At 47.7% G+C, this 13,588-nt stretch overlaps 1 protein-coding gene across 1 annotated transcript in view; it reads right to left on the reverse strand.

Moving 5' to 3' along the window:
• GIPC3 (GIPC PDZ domain containing family member 3) overlaps positions 1-9,115 on the reverse strand; it is a 12,601-nt gene extending 3,486 nt beyond the window's left edge. The window contains exons 1-3 of the mRNA XM_044453436.1: positions 8,819-9,115; positions 7,337-7,522; positions 2,619-2,799 (exon numbers count right to left, since the gene is read on the reverse strand). Of these exons, the coding sequence (XP_044309371.1) occupies positions 2,619-2,799; positions 7,337-7,522; positions 8,819-9,115 (664 nt within the window). The remainder of the gene's footprint in view (positions 1-2,618; positions 2,800-7,336; positions 7,523-8,818) is intronic.
• Between the last annotated feature and the right edge of the window lie 4,473 nt (positions 9,116-13,588).

The following is a 13,588-nucleotide window of genomic DNA, read 5'->3' on the forward strand; positions in this document are numbered from 1 at the left end:
ATCTATGGAATGCGCTCCCCAGAGAGGTCCGCCTGGCGCCATCGTTACTTGTTTTTCGGCGCCAGGTGAAGACCTTTTTATTTAAACGTCACTTTAATTGTTAACAATATTTGCTTATTTATCTGGCCAGGGCGACTTCTTTTATATTTTATATTTTTATTTATTTTATATTGTTAATTTTAATTTTATATTGTTATTTTTGTATTTTATTGTATTTTATTGTGTTTGTAAGCCGCCCCGAGGCTTCGGCAAGGGGCGGCATAGAAATGTTCTAATCATCATCATCATCATCATCTATCGGGATTGTCGTGAAGTTGCATCTGACCCATCGCGGCCCCGTGGACAACACTCCTCCAGGCCTTCTTGTCCTCCACCATCCCCCGGAGTCCAGCCAAGCTCACACCCACTGCCCCAGTGACTCCATCCAGCCCCCTCATCCTCTGCTGCCCCCTTCTTCTTCCGCTGTCAATTGTTCCCAGCATCAGGGCTATTGGGATAACCACATGTAATTGTTACAAAAATTGTTCCATTTGTTTTGTCCATTCATTTGCAAGTGTGAACAACGGGAAAAGAATGATATGCATGATTTTGCTCTCCATTTTAGCACTCGGCCATGAAGTTCAAATAATTTTTGCATTCTTGCCCATTGCTCTGTAACCTTCCTAGTGCATTCAAAAGTTAACAAAGGAGACTGATAGAAGGCAGTAATATGCAGAAAGCAGGACAAGAAGTGAAAAGTGGCTGCAAGCTGCAGAAGAGAAGAATCCATATCTTCACTGCAGCATAACACAAAGCACTTTTTAAAAACAGCGTTCTTTGGCTGGAGATCCATACACATGGAGGATATTGATGAGAAGGGAATCCAGGCATGCTTGATCAAATAAGGAAGGTGATTCCAAACACATTCCCACATTCAAAAGGACTTGGGAAATGATTTCTGAGCATAACTTCCAGCAGTGTGTTTGATCTAGCTTAAATCTGGATTCTACCTTGTATATGTTATCCTTGTGTGGTTACACTGGACTGCCACCTAAGATAGGAAGTGCAACTGAATATCTGGAATCCCATATTTTCCAGTAGATGGAGGAGGTATGTCTGAACCAAGACTCATACTGAGACATACCTAAAAGACTCCTTTGGGAAGAAAGTGTAGTTTGAACTCCTCTCAGCTGTTCCTTTAGTGAATAGACTTCAGGATTTTAGATTCAGGGTTTTGGTTAAAAATGAAGGAATCAGTGCAAAGAAAACAAGGAGGGGTTACCAAGAGAAGACACAAAGGGATCATCTGGATGCTCTTTATAGTGGTAGAATTCCACGAATTTTATTTATCACCCAATAAAACCTTGGCTGGCTGACTCTTGATTTTGCCCACCCTTTCTTCATTTCAGCAGCCTAACTTACAAACAGGACAATATGTTATTGTTGTTGCTATGGGGAATGATAATTTAAAAACCCCTCAATGATTAATTGCAAATCAGCTGGGAGATTGCCGTCTGTTCTCCAAATCATTTCTTACGGGATATGAGGTCATTCTGTGACATGCCCTGGAATTATGGTTAGGGAATTCCTGAATTATACAATGTCCTCCATGACATTATTTTAGAATCCCTTCTATTTATCACTGGTTCCTTTTGTAGGACAATAACAACCACAAAGCTCCTGAGGTTGGTAATTCAGAATTTCCAAGGCATACCGGCTCATTGAGCAGTGGAAGGAGTAGAGAATCTCTGACGCAGGAAACATTCCCTTGACAGATTCAGTCATGATGTATGTAAACAAGGGAAGAGGAAAGGAAGCCAGGGGAGGAGGAAGAATCCAGGGGCCATGCCCATGGTGCCCAGCTGGGGAGCAGCCCTTCCGCAGGTGCCCGACTCTGCCAACCCTGGACGCCAGCCCTGAGGGTATGAGGGGCTTTCTCTGCAGTGGCTCCCAATCTATGGAATGTGCTCCCCAGAGAGGTCCACCTGGCACCATCGTTATTTATTTTTCGGCACCAGGTGAAGACCTTTTTATTTAAACGTCATTTTAATTGTTAACAATATTTACTTATTTATCTGGCCAGGGCGACTTCTTTTCTTTTATAACTTTTCTTTTATAACTTCTTTTATATTTTTTATTTATTTTATATTATTAATTTTAATTTTACGTTGTTATTTTTGTATTGTATTGTATTTTATTGTGTTGTAAGCCGCCCCGAGGCTTCAGCAAGGGGCAGCATAGAAATGTTCTAATCATCATCATCATCATCATCATCATCATCTGCTGAGAGAGAGCCATGCCGTGGTAACACTCATGGAGCCATGGATACCACACCTAGTGCTGGTCAGGCCTCCAGGGGTTGCTTTGGGGTTGGCTTGGTAGGTTTCACAAGAGGTCCTGTGAACACAGGCATGTGGGCCTGGAATTCTGGTCAGCACCTGAGTGGCCAGGTGGGTCCCAGATGCAACCAGGTGCAATTTGGGCTGGTCAGCTCCAGGGGCTGTGTTTCAGCCTTGGGCTTGCTGGTGTTCCCCAGCCTGGGTGCCTTTGGAGAGATGGCACAGGAGGTCTTGGATGCTGCCCAAGGACATCCACACCGGGTTCCTGCCCGTTTCCCCCCCACGCTGGTGCGGACTCACCGAAGGCTCGCTTGGGCTGCACCAGGCGCAAGGTGAAGGGTTGCTCTTTCGGCATCTCCCGCAGCATCTTGGCAACTTCGTAGTGGCGGCATCCCACGATGGTTTGGTCGTTGATGGCCTCGATGCTGTCGCCGACACACACAACTGGGATGCGGTTGATGATGCTGCCTTCTTTGATGCGCTGGGAGGGAAACGACACCGCGCATGAGGCCCTCCTTCCAGTCCCACACCATCAAGGGCCCGCAAAACAGCTGCAGTTTATTTATTTATTTATTTATTTAGAGTTTTTGTATGCCGTCGCATCGCTTATAGCCTCGGGACGGCTCACATAAATAAATAAACATAATACAAATACAATTAAAACCCCAGAAACACCCTGGCTGCACAATTAAAACCTACAGATATTATTAAGCGTTGTTAAAATATTGTTTGAATAAAAAGGTCCTCGCCTGGCGCCGAAAAACAAATAACGACGGCGCCAGGCGGACCTCTCTGGGGAGCACATTCCACAGGCGGGGTGCCACCGCAGAGAAGGCCCTCCTCCGGGTACTTTGCCTCCTGATGTCTCTCATGGAGGGCTCCTGGAGGAGGGTCTCCACTGCCGATCTCAGGAGGCGAGAGGGCAAATATGGAGGAAGGCGTTCCTTTAGGTATCCAGGTCCCAAGCCGTTAAGGGCTTTATAGGTGATTACCAGTACCTTGAATTGAGCCCGGGCTTCGATGGGAAGCCAGTGAAGCTGGTGGAGGACTGGGGTTGTATGAGAATAACGCCCAGTCCCCGTCAGCAAGCTGGCAGCTCTGTTTTGGTTCAGTTTGGTTCTAGTTTGGTTCAGCAGGAGTGGATTTCCTGGATCCTGTCCCCGTTTCATTGGAATTACACTCCCTGCTGTATCCCCTTTCCTGGAATTTCAGGTGTGCCTGGAACTTTTCTAAATCAAGTGTCAACTTCCATCGCTGGAGTTTGTCCAGCAAATTTTCCCCTCTCCCTATTCTCCACTTCCAGGTCTCACATTATGGATGTGCATCTGTGCATCACAAAACTTTACTCTGCCCACCCCCACAACTGTAGTCTTGATTGGTAATACAATAGTATCAACATCCCTTTATGCTGCTGCCTTGACCCCAGCTTTCAGCACAGAGGAGGAAGAAGAAGAGCTGGCTGGAGGGGAAAGGCCAGTGGCCAGCTTGCGGAAGTGTTGCGTTTGGTCCCCAGTGGAAATGTTGGAAGGGTAATTTACCCTGTGCATCCTGCACGAACTGCACAGTTTTTCTCCCATTGGAGAAGCTTCATGCGGGTACAGCTGCTTTGCCGGCCCCACAAGGAGAGGATGCAGGGCAGGCAAAACTGCAAAATTCGGCCTCACTTGTCCTTCACTGAAGGGAAAGCAAAGGCCCAAGCGAAGGGCTTTTGTCTGACGCCCTGCACAACTGCAACACTCTGTCCAGCTCCAACTCGGGGAGGGGAAAACAACACAGAGGGGCATCTCCTGGGTTGGGGGTAAGAAGGGAATACTTTTTCCCACCTGCTCATGATGCCATCGGTGCGGGTGTTCAAGGACAGGCTGGACGTGCACATGGTGGGCATGTCATGAGCAGAGCCGGCTGGAGCCGGGGGTCAGACTAGATGGCCCGGGAGACCCCTTCTCGCTCGCTCTGTTTTCTATGTTTTCTATGCCTTCAGGTCAGGCAGCCAGGACTTGGGAACCCACAAAAGGAACTCTGACCACCTTGGGCTGCACAAGCAGCCTCCACAGGCCAAACCTGCCCATCTATGGGTGCTCAGCGTCTTGCAGATGAAACTACCTCAGCTCCTCGGCTAAGCCAGCCGCCTTTGTCAGTCCTTGTGCCATATCAGCGCTTTTTTTCAGGCGGGTTTAATTTTTTACTGCCTAGTAAGTCAAAATCCTCCTCCAAGTTTCTGGGAAATATTTCTCATGCCCTAACAAAAGAGGGTGTAATATTTTGTTGCTTTCCTTGGGGGAAAATAATTTCCATGGATAGAATCAGGGCTGCCGATGCTTTTACTCCACCCTTATTCAGTGGTGGAGTATTTATTTTTCTTTTTAAAAGGAGAAAAGGACACTTGAGCAAGTCAGAGCTACCCAGTACCTTTCCTGCTGCATTTTGCTGGCGGCACCTCCTGGGAATTTTATGGAAGTGAGGTGAAATAAATACCATGAGCGGTGCAGGGCCCCTTGTTCCAGGTAAAATGCAAGAAAAATCTGTCACCTTTTAAGGTGAAGGTAGGCAACAAACATTCCACAAAAGAATGTCAGGAAAATGTCGTTTTCCCAATGCATTATTTTCTTTGGACAGGGTGGCTTTGTTCCTGAACAAAGAACAGTCAACGAAGAGCTGGACCAATCTTGTTCTGTGCAGCTATGGATTTTCAGATGTGCAGATAAAGCACCACCCAAAAAGATGATTGATGTGACCTGCATTGCACCACTTTTCTTTTGCTGGGTGTTTTACCAACGCATACATGAGCGTCATCGAGAAAAAAGCAAATGTGGAAACACAGTAACTTAAAGGATAAGCCAATCTCTGGGGAGCAAAAGGGGTGGTGGAGGCCCCATTGGCAGGGATGTTCAAGGACAGGTTGGACATGCACATGGAGGGCACGTCATGAGCGGAGCCGGGGGTCAGACTAGATGGCCCAGGGGACCCCTTCTGACTCGCTCTGTTCCTATGTTTCTGTTTCTCCAAAATCCAGAGCTGCACAAACTGCAGCTTGTTGCAAAGAAGCTTCGATTTGAAGAATTCTGGGCCTAGAATAGAACTCTGAGTCTTGCACAAAAATTTCACTAGCCCAGAGACCTTCCACAATGGGAAGGTATAGAAATTTTACATATATGAGACAGAGTCAGAGACAGAGAGAGAGCGAGAGTGAGAACGAGAGACAGAGACAGACAGACAGAGAGAGACAGATAGGCTGGACATGCACATGGTGGGCATGTCGTGAGCGGAGCCGGCTGGAGCCAGGGGTCAGACTAGATGGCCCGGGAGACCCCTTCTGACTCGCTTTGCTTCTATGTTTCTGTTTCTCCAAAATCCGGAGCTGCGCAAACTGCAGCTTGTTGCAAAGAAGCTTCGATTTGAAGAATTCTGGGCCTAGAATAGAACTCTGAGTCTTGCACAAAAATTTCACTAGCCCAGAGACCTTCCACAATGGGAAGGTATAGAAATTTTACATATATGAGTCAGAGTCAGAGTCAGAGTCAGAGTCAGAGTCAGAGTCAGAGAGAGAGAGTGAGCGAGCGAGCGAGCGAGCGAGCCTGGACATGCACATGGTGGGCATGTTGTGAGCAGAGCCAGCTGGAGCCGGAGGTCAAACTAGATGGCCCGGGAGACCCCTTCTGACTCGCGCTGTTTCTGTGTTTCTAAGAAGAAACTACTGAATGAGCCTAACACTTCAAAAAGAATGGGAAATTCAAAATCTAGGGAGAACCGGATGGCAGAGTCAAGTGCATAAAAGGGACTGTGATGAATGAAGAGTGAATACTTTGGGAAGGCAATCCGTCTCCCAGAGGGGGTGCAGTGGGAGAGTTTTGTTCGTAGATTGTGGTTAGGGATTCTAGATTTCTATTGTGTTTTATAGCAACACAAAACCTTTAATTCCTGTGACAGTGTCTATTGTTCACAGAAGCCAAAGAAATTGCCAAATGTCAGAAAACAGAAAAACAGACTTTGGCAAGCTTTAATTTAACCTCTGGGCCAAGAGAATATTGCAAACATCTCTGTAGCTGTGCAAAATGCCTGACTCACAAGCGAGGTTTTGAAGCATTGAAAGGTGCTGCTGAATAGCCTTTGTTGGCTGGTGGATATTAAGTTTTGCTGTGCTTGTTTGGATGGGGGATGGAGAAGCAAATGAGAAAGAGGGACTTTTTACAATATCCAGCCTGGGAAAAGCAGCTGTGTAGCTATGCTGTCATTTTGTGGTGAGGGGTACAGTGCAGACCCTGCTTTAATTAACACTGCTACATCCTTACTTGGTTTGAATGTCTGGCATGTGGAGGGGGGAGTCATTCCCTGCTCCACGCCAGCTCTTCCTGCTGCAAAATCCAGGAAGGGAGGCAGTCAGTGTTTGGGCAAAATCCCAATTTTCTTGCCACCTCTGGGCCAATGAATGTGGCAGCCTGCCTCTTCCCTGAGGCCAGAATTCACAGGGTCAAAACAGGGGCCGTCTTCATTATTTAGGTATTTGTTTATTCCATTAGTATGCTGCCCCATTAGCCATAAGGCTCTCTGGGCTGCTCACAACCTTTGCAGGAGAATAAAAACAATTCACAATTCACAGTAAAACCGAATGAGCAGACTTGATTAGCAGAATCAACATGCCAGCTTGCTCTAGCGTCTGGGTTCGCTCTGAACTTAGCTGGAGAGCAATGGAGTTTCTCCCTGGGCCTGGTATTAGAAACTGCTGGAAAATCTAGAGCAGTCTGGAATGATAGTTGTTTGGAGACACCTCATGTCCTTCTCTCTCCTTCTGCATGCAATTCCAGCTGCGGTCCAACGAGGCAAAACAGAAGCTGGCTTTGGCAAGCTCAGGATTCCAGGGCTGACAGCTGATACTGGAAAATGGGTTGTCATAGTGTATACTGCAGTTCCTTGTATGCACTGAAACCTCTAGCCAAAGAGCTGCTTTTGGAGCCTCCGTGGGGGCTGCCCTGAGAAGACCTGCACTTGTCCGCACCCCCACAGAACCGATCCTTCCCTACCTTGATGAAGGCGTACCCAGCCCCGTTATCTGTGATGGTCAGTCCAAGAGCATCTTCCGTCTTCGTCACCTCCACTTCCTTGGTCTCTCCACGGATGTGGGCAAATATGAAGTCCTCCAATCCAATCTGGCCTCCCAGAAGTTTCTGCATGTCCACTTTGTGGGTATTCAAGGTGCAAAAGAGGATCTGAGTGTGTGAAATACCAAATGGCGTTACGGAGTAAATTCTAACTCTGTAGCCAGGGGAGAGCTAAGGGGAAAGCAGCTGTCCTGACTTGGGCTTGCAGAGCTGAGAAGCAAAATCTGAGCAACAGAATGTCAACATTTCTACAGATGTTGATGTTTGTGCCCAAACTTGGGGAGCAGGAAACATAAATAGGATACCCAGGAAGTATAACTGCTCAGGAGGGATTTGTCTACCTGAAATTATTTCAAGACTTCCTTTAAAGGTGGATCAGGGTCCTGTCCACATGGGATTTGATTAAAGGCCTCCCTATTCCCAACTCCACCCCACACACATAAATACTGTCAGGAGGGGGCGCTTCAAGTGTTCCCAGAATCTTCCCCATGCTCCAGTAAGGATTCTGCACGTGACATTCTTCTCAAGCGCAGGGTGCCTCTGAGCGTGTGAAAACAATCCTTATGTTGGCAGGGTGTCCTCTCTTGATGGGACAGCCCTTGGTTTGCATGTAGGGTGCAGCTATCTCTAGGGAGGGCGGGAAAGACTCCTCTTTGGGACCCTCAAGCATCACTGGTGTCAGTGCTGATGGGGCCAAACTGGACAGTTCAAATCCATCCCCTCACAGACAGCATATTCTCAAAAGTTTCTTGCAGGCCTGCAGGCACGACCCCCAAAACAAGACCCCTTTGTTCCAGGTCCCTTTTATACTTTCCCTCCCCTAAACCCAGCTTCAGTCAATGCTGATGTTCTCCCGTGTTCCCAGGAACCACTTCCCAACATGGGCTTCCTGCCCACTCCCCAATCCAGCAAGAGGCGTGGTCTTTCCCGTGACTTTTTCTCCCCCAACTCTGACATTCTGCAAAGATCTTTCTCCCCCCCCCTTTTTTTTTCTTGTGGCTGCCTCCTATGTCTGAATCCATCTTCTTCACCACCTTCATGAAGCTGCCTCTCTCCCAGCATGGTTAATTTTATTTTCTATTTTTGAATGATACTTTCGTTCCCCCTTTCCTCCCAGGAGCTCAAAATGGTATGTATGTGCAAAGCAATCTCTCTCTTCTCCTCCCCACCCCGCTCTCTCACTCTCCCCCCCTTTTAATCTCCACCACACAGCCTTCTGACGTAACTCAGCACCAAGTCCACCCCGAGGAGAAGGATCTGACCCTTGCTGTCCACGCTCCAACCACCACTGAAATGGTCTTGAGGGACGGCACCCTGTTCAGTTCTCCGTCTGCACAGCCGAGTCTGCCTAGCACCCCAGTTCAGCCCTTCCTCAGATGACCCAGCCGTCCACGGGGCCCTCACCTCTGTCGGGGAGATGTCAAAAACCTCAGCGATTTTGGCATACAGCTCCTTCACGTTGGTGAACCCCTCGATCTTGCCAGTGGGGCTCCCGTGAGCCAGCTGGGTGTGGAAAACGAGCCGGGGCCGGACACGGGCCGGGCCAGGTGGGTGCGCCGGGGCAGCACGGTTCTCTCCCGGGGCGTTCTTGGAGCCCCCCTGCAGTGCAGTCTGGGAGCCCCCTGCCTCCTGCGACACCCCGTTCTCCATGGGGCCCCCCTTCGGCTGCCCTCTGTCTTGTTCTCTGGAGCTGCACAGCATCGCGCCGCCTCCTTGCAAGAGATGGAAGGTAAGGGCCCCTGCTGAATTATTGATTCTGCTGGCCTTCAGGTAGAATGGCAGAGGCGTAAGGCAACCCCAGGTCTGGCACGGGGGCCAGAAACCCAATCTTCCCCAGGAGAATTCGATTCAGTGAGCAGCATCTGTCTTCCCAGGGTCCCACTGTGAGGGTCACGAATGCAGGAACGGGCAGTGGGCAGGCAAGCCTGCGAAGCAGCTGTGCCTCTTTGCAAGACACCGTCAGCACCCCCGGGAATACAGATGTTTTGCTACTGTGCTTGGAAAACAGGAGAGTTGGTGACTTGGTCATGTATTTAGGAAAAACATGTATCTTTCACCGACTTTCCCTGCTTTGTTGTCTTCCTGGTTTGTTTCTCTGTGCTGTCATTTGTTTCTATGTCTGAAAAAGGGCTCCTTTTTCAGGGAAATACACACAGCAGGTAGGTCCAAAGCCACAGAGCACTAAGAAAATGCCATGGGTTCAAAGCAAAGCAATGGTGTTCGGCATCAGTCTTAAAAGATCTCTATGAAGATTAAGGAAATACAAAGCATTTTTTTTCACTGGCCTCTTAGCAAAGTTAAGTCATGAATGTAGCAGCATATCATGACAGTAAGACAAATCATGGATAACAAATGAGTCAATCTATACATATTCATACCGTGAATAAGCATTCTAATTGTGAGGATGGATTTATTCCCTTGCAAATGATTGATATGAATCATGGTCCCAAAGCACATGAGCATCTGCCTTGTTGAAGCTAAGCAGGTCCAAGGCTGGCCTGAGCTTGGAGGGGAGACCCCTGGGAACCACATGTACCACCTTGAGTTTCACCATGGGGGAAAAACGGGATATAAATATAATTAAATATTGAACTTTGCAGCAAGAATAGCAAACGAACAGAACAGCGCCAAACTGTTGGTTTACAAAAGAATATATCCAGCAAGATTTTTAAAAGCAGCTTCATGGATCATTCACACGAAAGCTGATGGGCTAAAATCAGAAGAAAATGGAGCCAGCCAATTCAAGCCATGACTGCAAGCAGGCAAGGCAGAAAAACAGATGTACAAACAGAAAGCAAAGGTAAATGAACGGATGCTCATAAAATATGGCATGAGCCCTGAGGAGTTTTATGCTCACTCTCTTGGGAGTAGACCCATTGAAATGGGACTTTTCTCTGAGTAAAGGTATTTAAGATACAAGGCAGGAAACTTATACCCAATCATTTGTGAATATGTCTCACAGAGAGCTTTAGTGGTTAAGAGCATGCATCTGGGACTCAGGAGATTTGGGTTCTAGTTCCCGCTCAGCCATGGAGCATCATATATTCAATAAAATGCATCTCTCTGCCTACCTCACAGGGTTGTTGTTGAGGGGATAAGGTGGGGAGTGGCAGGAAGAGAATGAAGTAGGCCACACTGAGATCTTTAAAAAAGAAAAAGGCAGGCTATAAATCTAACTAACAAACAAATGGGTAAATGTATAAGAAGGATGGGTAAATATAATTAGCCATTATGAAGAAGCATAAAACCTCTGTGAGGCCCATGGATTCCACATTTATCCTCAGAAAAAGGTGGGGGGTGTTAAATGTATTGCTCTGTAAACAAGATTGCAAGTATTTGTTTCCTTTTGTTAAATTTTGTATTTGGAACATTTGTGTATTTATTAATTACATGTTAATTTAATGTACCACTGCCATTAAAAAAAACCCATAAAATTGCATAGAAAATATAGTATAAAATAAAAATAGTTAAGATTCCGGTGTAAAATAAATGTGAAAACTAGAGTAAAACCTACCAGCAGTTCAAAGATTTAAAACACAACACAGAACTTACAGTCTGAAGTTAAAATTTCTGGAAGAATTGTTGGGAATGTAAGGTCTTTACCTGGCATTGAAAAGAGAACAGTGGAAGTACCTGGCAGACCTCGCTGAGGGTATGAATTTAAAAATAAAGATTTGGGCCATGGCTTATGGGTTTTATGGTAAATTCCTTGGGGCAGGGAACTGCCAAACTTGCAGGGAGAAATATCAGGTGCAGAAAAACACACATGTCATTCCCTGCCCATTCCCCATTCCTCTAGCAAGAATACATTCCTGGGCCACAGTGCTTGTCCAGACTTGGTTTCTGCTGGAAGCAGCAGCTGCTTTTGGAGTTTATTTGCATCACTAATATTTGCAGTGTCTGTTTATAAATACAGTGGTGCCTTGGCTCATGAACACCTTGGTTCACAACCAAATCGGGTCACGAACAGAAATTTCACGAACATCTTGACTTGGGTCGCAAACTCCGCGTTGGGTGGCAACCAAGATTGCGGCCATTCCCCCCCCTCCCCGCACCCCTTCCTGGGTGGGGAGATGGCCAGGATCGCAGTCGCATTCCTGCAGGGAAGACATAAAGGAGCAGACCACAGAAGCACTTGCTGGACTCCAGAGCAAGCAGCAGAAGGCACCTGCTGAGGAGGATGCCGCTGAGGAAGAGGAAGGCAGCGAGGAGGTTAGCCCTGATGTGACACAATCCATTTTGGAAAAATGGAAGGAGTGCCAGGATTTCTTTGAGAAGCACCATCCCAACATCAGTGTAACGAACCAAGGGTTGAGTCTGACGAACCATAACGCAGTCTCTCATTTCCAGAGGGTTATGCAGGCAAGGAAAAAACAAGTGACCATGGACAGAGTTTTCACCAAAACTGACCCTGCAGCTAAGAGACACAGGAGAGAGGAAACCCCTGCAAGAGATCTCCCCAACGTCCTTACGGGGGGGGGGGGGTGTCTCTCCCTCCAAACAACAACCTCCCCCCCACCCAGGTTAGTGTTCTCCACCGCTCTGTACAGCACTTTCTCACTTTGCTGTTCTCTGTCACTTTGTTTCAAATTTGTCTGATTAAAAAATAATGGTTACAGAACGAATTAACCTTATTTACATTGAACCTTATGGGGGAATTGGACTTGGCTCATGACCAATTTGGGTCACGACCAGAGTCCTGGAACAGATTAAGTTCGTGAGCCAAGGTACCACTGTATTCTGGTTGAGCTTCTGCTTGGGCTTAACTTCCACACCCCAAGAAGCAGCTCCCACACTGGAGTGAAAGTGACTGGCGGGGGGTCTTTTGCACAGAGAACCCTAAACCACATCTTCCTTCGCTGGAACAGGTCTCTTACCTGTTTCCCAGCCGCTGAGAAGTTTCCATGTCTCATTCCGTGTCTCGTGCGCTCTTTATTTCTCTTTTAAAAGCCCAGCCTTAAAATCCCTTGCTTTGATTCAAGGAGATTTAGGAAGAAAGAAAGTGTTTTTGTCAAAGAAGAGATACAGTTAATTGAATACAATGATGCAAGAATGACCCAGGATATAAACAAACGGAAGGAAACTGATACACCCATTCTCTGGGACCAGAATTGCTCCCACTGGAGGAAACCAACCGGGGTCTCCTTGCTCTTATCTAAGGAACATATTTGGGGAATGCAGCTTTGAGATTATGTTCTTGAATGCTCTTTCCAAACAGGCCACAGGATTTTCAGGTGGGGCTCCAAGAAGCTCTCCTGGCTCTGGGATAGTGGGGGATTTTGCTTCCACAACCTGTGGGTGTGTCACTGTGGGCAACCAGAAAAGACCACTGCTTGGGAGCTGCTAAAATGGCACTGGGAAGGGAGAGCTGAAAATGTTTGTGATCGCCTGGGCAGTGGGAAGCTGTGGAAGGCCTGAGAAAGTACACAGTGATGGAGAAAGAGGGCCCTTACCCATGGGATGTGTGTGGAAGAGTGGGAGGGGGTAGGAAGGAGCCCACTGCCCACCATGGGAGAGCCAGTGTGATGGGATGGTTAGAAGGCTGGTCAGGGACTCAGGAGATCCAGGTTCTAGTCTCCACATGACCTGGGTTGACCTTGGGACAGTCATGGACTCATCCTGGCCTACCTCACAGGGTTGTTGTTGTGAGGTTAACACAGGAGGGAGCTTTTTAAGCTGCCATGGGTTCCTTACAAGAGGAAGAAAAGCAGGGTGCGAATATAATTTTGTTTATTGGATTTGTATGCCACCCCTTAGCCATGTATGTGTGTGCATATAATGGATATAATGCACGTTATGGACAAATATAATGGAATAATACTACTGTGGCTGGCAGTGAAATAGAGCAAAGGTCCTATTCCAGATGAAACTGCTGCTTGGTGGGCGAGGCAGCCTTCTCCATTTGGATTTCTGCCTGCCATAGGGTGCCAAAATGGCCCTGGCAGAAGTGGGCGGGGGGAACAGAAAGGGGACACGTCCCTGTATCCACTGCGCAAGGCATTCCTGGTCCTTGGATCCCCCCAAGGGGGACCTGAGCCCCATTCCACGGAAGAGGGGCCCCTTTCCCCACCATCCCTTCCTTTCCCCCAGCAGGGGAGCGTCTCCTCCGTGGGAGACACGGGTCGCCGGACGCGCAAACTACGCACCGCCGCTCTCTTAAGACACGCTGCCGCG

Source organism: Varanus komodoensis, unplaced genomic scaffold (genome assembly GCF_004798865.1).
Source record: "Varanus komodoensis strain SLA01 unplaced genomic scaffold, ASM479886v1 scaffold79, whole genome shotgun sequence".
Lineage (NCBI taxonomy): Eukaryota > Metazoa > Chordata > Lepidosauria > Squamata > Varanidae > Varanus > Varanus komodoensis.